Source organism: Ictalurus punctatus, chromosome 6 (assembly GCF_001660625.3).
Source record: "Ictalurus punctatus breed USDA103 chromosome 6, Coco_2.0, whole genome shotgun sequence".
NCBI lineage: Eukaryota > Metazoa > Chordata > Actinopteri > Siluriformes > Ictaluridae > Ictalurus > Ictalurus punctatus.
Window position 1 is genome coordinate 25,414,585 of NC_030421.2, and position 11,075 is coordinate 25,425,659.

Genomic DNA, 11,075 nt, shown 5'->3' on the forward strand with positions numbered 1-11,075 from the left:
CACACACCCATTCATACACTACGGACACTTAGGACATCAGCCTACCGTGCAGGTCTTTGGACTCGGGGAGGAAACGGCAGTACCCGGAGGAAACCCCCGCAGCACGGGTGTTAATCCGCACATATTCCACAGCGGTGGGAAATGAACCTCCAACCCACGAGGCGTGAGGTGAACGTTCTAACCACTCAGCCACTATGCGCCCTATCCCTTGCACATAAAAATCATCTGACACAACGGTAAAAGGTCAGAAGACCGAATCTATGTTTCACGTGGTGCATTCAGAGAATAGTTTTTTTTTTCCTGAATTACAGCTGGATGTGAATTGTGCTCAAAAAACTGTTGCCTTATCTTCTCTGACCAGCATTCTGCACATGCAGCTGACAAAAACTCCACTAAAAATCCTATCCAGTAATGAAGTGTTTTCTGTGTTGACACAAATCTTTTGCGATGTCCTAACAGCTGGGATTAGCACACAATGCGTCCTCCTCCGCTAATGTCCGATTTGCAACCTAATGAGCCCTTGATCTGATCTTGAACTGATCTGTCCAACGCTGAACTCACGAGACGTCACTGTCTGAATCGGTGTCTAACAAATCATTTACTCTGAACAGCTCTGAAATAAGAAGTGTGCTTACCCCGTTTAGCAAGAGTGGTTAGTAAGATTTAGCCTTAATAATCCACAATATTTTCAGGTTATTTATATGACAATGTGAAGTAAATTACGTATAAAAATAATTTCGTTTAGACTGGAGTGGGGTGAAACCGGAACAAAGCACAAAGCAAGTTGTTCTTAGCCAGCTACTAATTTCATTCAGTTGTATATGGTAGAAAATTAGACTATTCATTAAAATAAATTTTAATTTAATTTAACATTAATTTTTAATGCTACTTTTTAAAATTTATATGATTATATACCAAAATAATTATCAGGTCTAGCAAAGAAGGATCTTATCTTACAAAGCTATGAAAGCCAGTCGGGAAAAAAATAACAGCTTTTTTATTTCATGAATAAATACGATAAGCAAAAATCACAAACTGTTTCTTTGCATTTATTTTCAATTTATTGTCAGTATTGGGCTCGCAGATCACGTGAGTAGGGTACTTTTTACTGTGTGTGTGGATGACCATGTCTGTCAGCCACCATTTTTGACCCAGGAAAAAACCCTGGTATTTGTTAGGTCTACTCATGCCACGAACTCTGTTTCCCATCCTGCACAGCGGCCTACAAACATGGCCACCATGGACTGCAATTCCCAGAACACTCACACATTGGCACGCTCACTCTCACCTTCATTCTAATCACGCACACCTGCATCCAATTCACAGCACAATCACAGCACAATATAAAAGGACTTTCCATTCACTCACTCTTTGTGAAGTATACATGCCATTCCTTGTGTTCGTGACCAGACCAAACCTGTTTATCGCTCTGCTCGTGCTTACGTTATTGACCTCTTTTTGCCCAGTGGCTTTGAGATTGTTTTGCCTTTGTTATCCTGTTTGTTGATCACCTGACCATCCATGACACCCTAATTTCTCCATCTGGGGATTAATAAAGTATTATCTTATCTTATCTTATCTTATCTGCCTGTTTCTCGAGTCTGAGTTTTCTTGGATTTGTCTGCCTGGATATTAATAAACATCTTTTACCTGCATTTGCATCTGTCTGCCTGTTCCTGCACATGGTATTATTGCAAAATCCTGAAAAACACAACTGGTCTAGTGAATTTTTCTGGCAGAACTGACAGTCGTCCCTGTGTGGTCCCCGTGTCTTAAGCTGCAGGCAAGCTGGAGGCAGACAGTTACTATGAGCAACAGTAATGCTAATTTCATGAACAATCCTACCTGTTCCATCACTTCTGGAGCCATCCAACATGGAGTTCCCACAAACGTTTTCCTAACTTTATGTCTGGTTACGTCTCCTCCGGTCGACAGAAATGCACTCACACCGAAGTCTGCAGTGACAATTATTCACGTGATTAACTGGAAAAGTCAAATCTGTCACAGTTCAATACTTTTCCTAAACTGGCTTAATAAAATAAATAAGCAAAATAAGCATACAATGTAGAATCAACTAGACTAGATAAATATTAAATGATTCCTCAATGTTTTTTTTTTTTTTACATTAAGTTTCAATGTATCTAATAGTTCATCCATCGATCTATTTTCTTATCCTACAAAGGGTCGCGGGGACCCCGGAGCCTATCCCAAGGGACTTGCGGCACTGGACGGGGTGCTAACCCATCGCAAGGCACAATCGGATACACTCACACACCCGTTCACACACTAAGGACGATTTCAAAATGCCAATCAGCCTACAACACGTCACTGGGGAGGAAAGCCCTCGGGGAGAACATGCAAACATACTAACCACTAAGCCACTGTGTCCTGTATCTAATAGTCAAAATTTAATATATGTTCAAATGCCAGTATTGAACATTGTAGATGTGGTACATGCACAGGACTTCAGGAAAATTCTGCCTATTTAAGGTATGCATGCATGCAATCCCCAATACTGATCCAGTGCTGACACTATTCTCTATAATAACAGTAAAATGTTTAAAAGATTAAGGACTCCCTGTTTGTCATTTTCTCTCACAGCTGTTGAGATGGGAAATAAAAACAAATTATCCGAAATTGTAAACATTCCTAAATAAGTTATTTGCATAAACATTAGACTGTCAGTCATCCCCACAGTCAATAATGGGTTTGTCCAAATTGATATATATATATAAAATTAAATAAAAGCAGATAAATATCTCAATCTCTTTCTGATAACGATTGAGAGTTTCAGGACAATTTCTGTCTGATACTGACACTCACTACATGATTGGTGCATCCCTTATTTGAAGTACACTCTGGGCAAAAAAATAAATAAAAAATTTTTTTAAATGGGCCAAGCCCAAATTGGCAATATATTTAGCTTTTAATGGTTTTAACAACAAATCTTTGGTCAGGAAATTAGCAAGAATTAAACAAATAGATAAATTAACTTAGTATGGGGTAGCTTTTCCCTTTGATTTCTTTAAATGTTTAAGCCTTGTAGGTAACAGCTTTTTATTTGATTTTGTTTTATTTTAATCATTATATCATGATTTTACCTTTGTGTGCAAGAAGACTATATAAGTGATAAAAGTTCACTGCAGCACAGGAGGTCTCAGGACTGCATTTGTTTAATTCTTGCTAATATTCCGACTAATGATTTGTTGTTCAGACCATTAAAAGCTTTATGTTTTGCCTTTACACAGGAGTGTACATGTTCCCCAGTTTGCAGTCTTCATTAATCAATAGTAAACAAGGTCAGCATTGGTTATATAAAATCAAATCAACCATGCCTGCACTAGATTTGCCACTTTACTTACCAGGACGAAAACAATCTCCATGAGTATGTCCATTTCAAGCCTCTTTTTCAGTACATATTCTCTGTTATAGCCTTGTGTCACCAAATATACACTTTTTTACATACATCTTCTACCTAGCCCAGAGAGGAATAAGGATAGACTCGACTTTGTAGTATTTAATGCAGTGTAAAGACAAAATTAACAACAGGTTTTACTCAGCTTAAAAGGCACAAAACAACAGTTTATTAACTCCTTCTGTGTAGATAAATAGAACTGACACCATCTGCAAGGGTTTAAGCTAAAGCACTATAAATCTCATTCATAAAACCCAGAAATAGCATGTTGGCCATGCGCAGTCTGACTCCCCAAACTAATTACTGCAGCATTTTCACAGCTAAGGAAGTTTAATTAATGTAGAGCTATAAAAAAAAAAAAAAAAACCTTTATAGTTCCAGGAATCCTTTAATCCTATATTAATTGGTGCTGTTCACAAAATAACATTTTAAATAGGATTAGTTTTGCTACTTGACCATGCAGCATGCTGCAAGCCTTTGGAAACATATTTAAGCATATTCTAAATGTGATTGTACATACTACAAAGTGTGATTATTTTAAGCATGATTGTGTTCAGAAGAATATATATATAAATGATGCAAATGAGTTTCCAGTGCGATGGCTCTTGCCATTTTACAAGTAGACAGAATAATTTCAAATGTATTCCATTTTCTTTTAATTTTCCAAAGTATTACATTTCATGGAATTAAAAAAAACAAAACAAATTAAACAAAAAAAAAAACAAACCTGCTATCTGCACTGAGCCGTCCTCTCCCAGCAGGATGTTCCCAGCTTTCACATCCCTAAGGTCAAACATTAAGAACACATTGTATTTTCATTCCTCTGTGACTTCACGACACAAGAGATGTCTGTTAATAATTTTTTCCAATGCAATATACACCCAGTTGTCAGTTTATTAGCTATACATACCTTGTTTCTTCACTCACAGGTTGTTTTATCAAGTACACCTACAATATAGGTCACTCTGTAGGTATATTGTAGCCCTTTTGCTATGCTCCCCCATCTATCCTTGGCAACAGAAAGGCAACCGCCATAGGATCTCCACTGACCAGAATCAAGATTCAAGTGACAGATAAAGCTTTGAATCTTTGAATCTTGAGTCTTGAATTTTAGTGCTGGATTATTCTCAGTGTATCACAGGCAGCAGTATTCATTTACAGCACAGCGTTCACTTACCGTCACTTTTAAACACAAATACTGTGTCTGTCCACCGTCAGAGACTAAAGCTCTGCTTTTTTCCGTGCACAGTTTCTATTAATTATCTAGCACTTTATCAGTGTGACCGCTGAGAATGATCAACCACCCGAATAATATCTGATCAGCTCTATTGTAGTCTTTTTCCATCACAGGAGGGGGGCTGATAAATTGTGCACTAATTGCACTAACTAGGCTTCAGCCACTAATTGTATAGTGTATGGGAGATATACAAAATAAACGGGGAACTGAATGTCCATATGTGCCCATTTTGCATTAATAATTAACTGTGAACAAAAGAGTAAAATTTTTGGAGGATTTTCCTACCTGTGAATTTGTCCATTTCTGTGCAGGTAATCAAGACCCTCTAAGACCTCTTTTAAAATAGTAGCTATCGTGGCTTCATCCAGTACGCTATTTTTGTGCTCTCCTTTGCTACATGTGTGCTTTATAATGTCCAATACTGATCCTGAACACACACAAAAAAAAAAAAACAGGGTAGACTTGTGCGATTTTGATTTCTCAAGCTTACGATTTACCACTTTAAAAATCACAATAAATAATGAAATCATCCAGAACCTAAAAAAGACAGAAAAATTTCAGGTTTATGGAGTGTAGGGGAGGGCCTAATAATATTACCAGCTGTGCAGTCAGGAAATACTTGTTGGCAGTGGCAAAACTTGGAAAAACTTTTTAAATAACAGTGCATTTTCGATAAAATTCTTTTACAAATCAGTTCTCCTAATGTCAACATGACCAACATTTTTCTCTGTTGATGCTGCTGCTGCTGTTTAAAGATTATTAGAATATGTCTAAGTGCTAACAGACACAGGAGAAAAAAAATAGCATATTTCATTCAGTATATTCATTATCACCATTAACATTATTTGTAAAGTGTTAGATTTGACTCTTCATAGTAGGCGTACTTAATCTTTTTAGGTTAAAACATTTATCTTTCTTTCTCTTTTGGCTGAAAACCTTTTTTTTTTTTTTTTTTTACATTTTTGGCCTTGTGGACTGGTGAAAATTAAGACAGATGTAGCATTGTAAAACAGAACATTGAAAGTGTTCTTACCTCCACTCATAAGTTTCATAACCAACCAAAGCTCATCCTTCACCACAAATGAGGTAAAATAGGTCACTACATTCGGATGGCTGCACTGGCTCATGGCTTGGATTTCTTTCTAAATTGAGACAAAGGATCATGATTATAAATAGTTCTAAAACTTCTGATTTTATAAACACACTTCCGTTAATGAATTCAAAGCATTTTGTGTGTATTTCTATTCCATTTTGTCTCTGCGTAGTCTAGGACTGTATTTGTCCATTAAACTTCATGATTGCTCTTGAGATCTGCCACAAATTTTTTTTTTATCTTTTCAAGAGTTTACGCTTTTAAGAAAAAATCAATCTTAGCGATTGGCACATAGCCATCATACAGAATTTAGTTTGTTAGACTGTTAAATTTGAATAAACTCTTCTGAGTGCAGGAGCAGAGATTGGCACTCAGAAGATCAATTTTTTCCAGTCTTACCAGTAGTTCATCCATGCTGGTCTGGCATTTCTCCAGGTTGATTCTCTTGATGGCCACACGTTCTTGTCGAGGGAGGCAGAGAGCAGCCTGGACTACTGCTGTGGCTCCACTGCCTACAAAAGACAAATAAGAAAGGTTTATAATACATCTCAAACTTCTCCTGTATGTTAAATATTACCAAACATGTATTAAAACTGAAAGCCAAAGCATAATAGGTAAAAACACATTCAAGGAATCGGTGACAAAAATTAGGAACGATCCCAGTTTATGGGTTGAATGCGTAAAAGAATAAAGCACCATAGGGTATGCTGGCATATACCGTACTGTATAAAAAAATCAATGATAGAGTGGTATGATTTGACCCAATTCACAGCACGCAAGCACAACCAAAGTGTTTTATTCCTTTTTTTGCCAACAATTATATTTTTTATTAATTATATTTTATTAAGAATGACGCATTATATCTTTTATTCATTTAATCACACATCCACAAAAACAAGTTAATAAGGCCGAGAAAAAAAAAAGTTTTTATGTGATTGTTGTGGCGAAAAATGCTTGATTTTGTTGCAGCTTTTTTTCGAAACTTGCAAAAGTGTCTTGCACGGTCTTTCGTTGGTAAATGAGACCTTTTAGCTGTGCTCATGTTTGACGCACGTGAATCAAAGAGGGCTTTGACTGGATGTGTGTTGTGACGAAGTCACATGACGCATCTTGGCCCAAATCTGTGGAAAATCTGTGCTCATTTAGAAAAATTGAAAGCTCCTCTGAATATTGCAGAGTTTGCTTGATTTCGCATTCATTTCTGCGATCGCAAAATTGTGGAATCCTCAAGGGACTGAACAATACACCACAAGTCCCTGGCGTGAAGATTTTCCCGTGTCAGAAACTGTTACAGCTTTACCTATAACTGTTCCACAGCACTGACACTGAGGACTCCTTCCAAAAAGGCGAAACAAACCGTTTATGTGGGATGTCCACCATACAAGTTCCTGTGTACGTTCTTAATATAGAAATTATAATGTAATAGAACGAGAATGTTAAAGTAAACCTTGCATCCACGCTGCTGTTACAGAAAATGAATCGACACCTTCTGACCAATCAGACTTGAGCATTCAACAGCACTGTGGTATAAAAGGCTGCAAAGAACATCATGCTAAACTAAGCTGCCAATATGTTGCCTTGTTGTTGGTTTTTATGTTTGTTTAAAGGGGTCGTAATGTCCACCATAAACACAATGACTCTGCGTCCCTGCCTGTCAATTTTTGGGTTCTACTTTCAATATCATATGAAATTACTGGCCATAGTGTCCTGTTCTTCTTTCTCTCACTGGTTCACTTCTTCCACATTCCCTGTGACCTTATTTAGCCTTTGTGAAGTGGTTTGTATTTATTCAGCAATTCTAAGATACAAGTCTAATTTCCTGGTTTTCTTCATTTGTGCTTATTCTTCTGTGTATTGAGTTTTCTTCTACGACGAGTTTACCAGTCAGTGTTTTTCTCGACTTGCGTCTTGAGTCCAGTTTGAGTGATGACGAATTTTTCCCTCACGCATGTTACAGCTGTCCTACATTTTATTCCCGATACACGCTCAGTACCTCTGTGTGACCGGTGCATGCTCGAACTCATTACAGCTTCCAGCAGACAACATTGCATGAGAATCACTGTATACATGATCAATAGAGGAGACTTGTTTACAATCACTATGCACAGAGCCAATGAGTGTTCCACCACACACACACAATGCCAACTGCTGCTGACAGATAAGGAGGGGGGTCCTGAATGCAGTGCTGATTAGGAAAACAGCACAGATGAAGTGCACAGGAGCTGTTCAGCAGCGAGCCTGCTTATCAGCTGATATGATGATAGGGCTTTAACGCTGCTCGTCTACTGTGTCCGGCTTTATCTAATGGCACCGTGCCATCGGAAGAGTGTTTGGTCTTTCCGTGTTTCAGTTTTCAATGAGGTATGACTAAGGGCATTAGGTTAAATTGCCATTTAGTAGTCTGGGAGATCAGCAAAGTGTCATGTGACAAAACACATTTAAAAGTCATTTAATTGGATGAACAGTATGTCAAATACAAGCATCATCCAACAGAGGGCGTGTGGAGGAGAATCATCTGTCTCTGGGTGATCAACAGCAAGTGCCTGAAGGAAGGTGAATGAAATGACACTAAAGATTGGACTGATAACACACACACACACACACACACACACACACACACACACACACACACACAAATAATAATAAGAAGAGGAAGAAGAAGAAGAAGAAGAAAAACAATACTGATAATAATACAATGATAACAATAATATCAAATATACTATTCATGATGACTGACAGGAACCAGCTTGTAAGTTATTCCTCAATAAGTTTTGAGAGAAGATGTCCTGTTAATATCAGCTGTAGCTTATGGAAATACAGTGTAATATGAACAGTGATGGTAATAATATAATAATAACAACTTAATGCTGCTAATGGAGTTAATAAAGCAAGCTACTGTGATATAATAATGATATCTTACTAACATACTTCTACCTGTAAGCCTGAAATACTATGCTTTATCCATAGCACCTTCATACCTGTAGAGTGAAGAAGACCTGAGGTGGACTTTACCTGTTAGCTGTAAATCATGCCTTTTCTAACCTCGGCGTCAGCAGCAAGCAGAATGAACTGTGTTGTTTTAAACTCGGTGACAAACCGAAGAACAAGTTTTCCGCATAGCTCGTGTAATGCGCTATAGTGTAGACAGTGAAGAGGTGAAAGCTGACGGTGTGTCACATCCGCATTGCATTAGAGAGCGGCAGAGCGATCACACCATTACCACTACCACCGCCTGCTGCTGCTGCTGCTGCTAGTGCACATGAAAAAGCCGGTACAGGCCCTCGCTGTCATTCACTACACATTCACAACCAACACCGACATTAAAACTCACTTTCCTCTCGCTCGTACTCACCTATAACATCCTGCAGCTCGTACGCCTCCTTGACAATTGGCCAGCTGGCTGTGGTTCCCGCTTGCGGACTGTGGCCGGTAGCCGGAGCCGCAGATAAGTGGCTTCTCTCCGCCATGATGCTGCGGATGGTTGCGCTACAGGAACGGCTATGCTAGCGGCTAACCGTCACAGCCTCCTCAGCTGTCTCCAGTGGAGGTCGCGTCCACATCCGCATCCTGCTGCTGCACTAAATAGGGCGCCTGAATAGTGCGCGATGGGCGGCAGTGGACCTCGCCGGGAGCACTGCTTTTCAGGGTATTAGTAGTTTAGGGTAATAGTAGTTTATACTCGGCCGTTCATAACTCATAATTCGTATTACAGTAGACCTTTTAGATTTAAAGCGACTGTGAACGACCTTTTTGAAGAGGAAATTCACCCAGGGTAGTGGGTGAATATTATTTGGTCAGTGGCTTTCAAAGTGTTTTTTATAGTGTTTTATCTATCTATCTATCTATCTATCTATCTATCTATCTATCTATCTATCTGACTGTCTGTCGGTCTATCTGTCTGTCTGTCTGTCTATCTATATATCTATCTGTCTGTCTATCTGTCTATCTATCTGTCTGTCTAACTATCTGTCTGTTAGTCTGTCTGTCTGTCTATCTAACTATCTATCTGTCTGTCTGTCTATCAATCTGTCTGTCTGTGTGTTAGTCTATCTATCTATCTATCTATCTATCTATCTATCTATCAAATCTCCAATCAGCCATAACATTAAAACCTCTGACAGGTGAAGTGGATAACATTGACTGTATTCTTACAGTGGCACCTGTCAAGGGGTGGGATATATTAAGCAGCAAGTGAGCAGTCAGTTATTAAAGTTTATGTGTTTGGAAGCAGGAAAAATTGGCAAGCATAAGGATCTGAGCCATTTTGACAAGGGCTAGACTACTGGGTCAGGGCATCTCCAAAACAGTATGTCTTGTGGGGGTGTTCCTGGTATGCAGTAGTTAGTACCTACAAAAAGTGTTCACAGGAAGGGCAACCAGTGACCTGGCGATATGATCATGGGTGCCCAAGGCTCATTGATGCGTATGGGACTGCGTAGCCATAGACTGGTCAGAGTGCCTATGCTGAGCCCTGTCCAGCACTGAAAGCACCTACAATAAACAAATGAGCATCAGAACTGGACCATGGAGCAATGGAAGAAGGTGGCCTCTTCTGATGCGTTTGCGTTGCTTTCCTGAGGAAGAGTTGGCACTCGGATGCATTATGGGAATAAGGCAAGCTGGTAGAGGCAGTGTGACATGCTGGGCAATGTTCTGCTGGGAAACCTTGGGTCCTTGCATTCATGCAGATGTTACTTTGACACGCAGCACCTACCTAAACATTGTTGCAGACCAGGTACACCCCTTCATGGCAATGATATTCCCTAATGACAGTGGCTTCTAATGACACAGGGCGGAGGCGGGATTCGAACCCTCAACCCAGGAGGTGCTAGGCAACAATGCTAACCACTACAACAACTCTTTGTTGTTGTTGCTGTTATTGTTTATTTATTTATTTATTTATTTATAATTAACTTATTCCCTTATTTGACTGGTCATTTTAATCAGTCATTTGAATATGGGTGTAATCCTATCACCCTAGCCTGTAATGTCAAGTTATGTCCGTGGAAAATTCATGGATAAAAAACTCTTTGGCTTCAATAAATAGCCAAAATATTACTTTAGGCTCTACACATTAAAATACAGAGTTTAATATTTCAGCAGTTGTATAATGTTCTTTAATAAAACATGTGTTGAAAGGGTCCCTGGCTGTAAAGAGTTTGACAACCCTTGGAGGAGCTCATCGGGAATATGCCTTTATAAAATCAGCTACGCAGTGGATCTTCAGTATTCTTTCAAATTGCTCCAACATTGTTAAAAGTAAAATGTGCAGACATTAATATCTCATTAAAAATACCATTGTAATATTATTTGAATGTTTTGGTTGATTA

The 11,075-nt window shown here is 38.8% G+C and overlaps 1 protein-coding gene across 1 annotated transcript in view; it reads right to left on the bottom strand.

The window, feature by feature from the left end:
• Window positions 1-9,263, bottom strand: part of stk39 (serine threonine kinase 39) — a 44,750-nt gene extending 35,487 nt beyond the window's left edge. The window contains exons 1-6 of the mRNA XM_017469076.3: window positions 9,098-9,263; window positions 6,145-6,257; window positions 5,686-5,794; window positions 4,938-5,079; window positions 4,143-4,198; window positions 1,846-1,955 (exon numbers count right to left, since the gene is read on the bottom strand). Of these exons, the coding sequence (XP_017324565.1) occupies window positions 1,846-1,955; window positions 4,143-4,198; window positions 4,938-5,079; window positions 5,686-5,794; window positions 6,145-6,257; window positions 9,098-9,212 (645 nt within the window). The 5' untranslated portion in view covers window positions 9,213-9,263. The remainder of the gene's footprint in view (window positions 1-1,845; window positions 1,956-4,142; window positions 4,199-4,937; window positions 5,080-5,685; window positions 5,795-6,144; window positions 6,258-9,097) is intronic.
• Window positions 9,264-11,075: the final 1,812 nt, after the last annotated feature.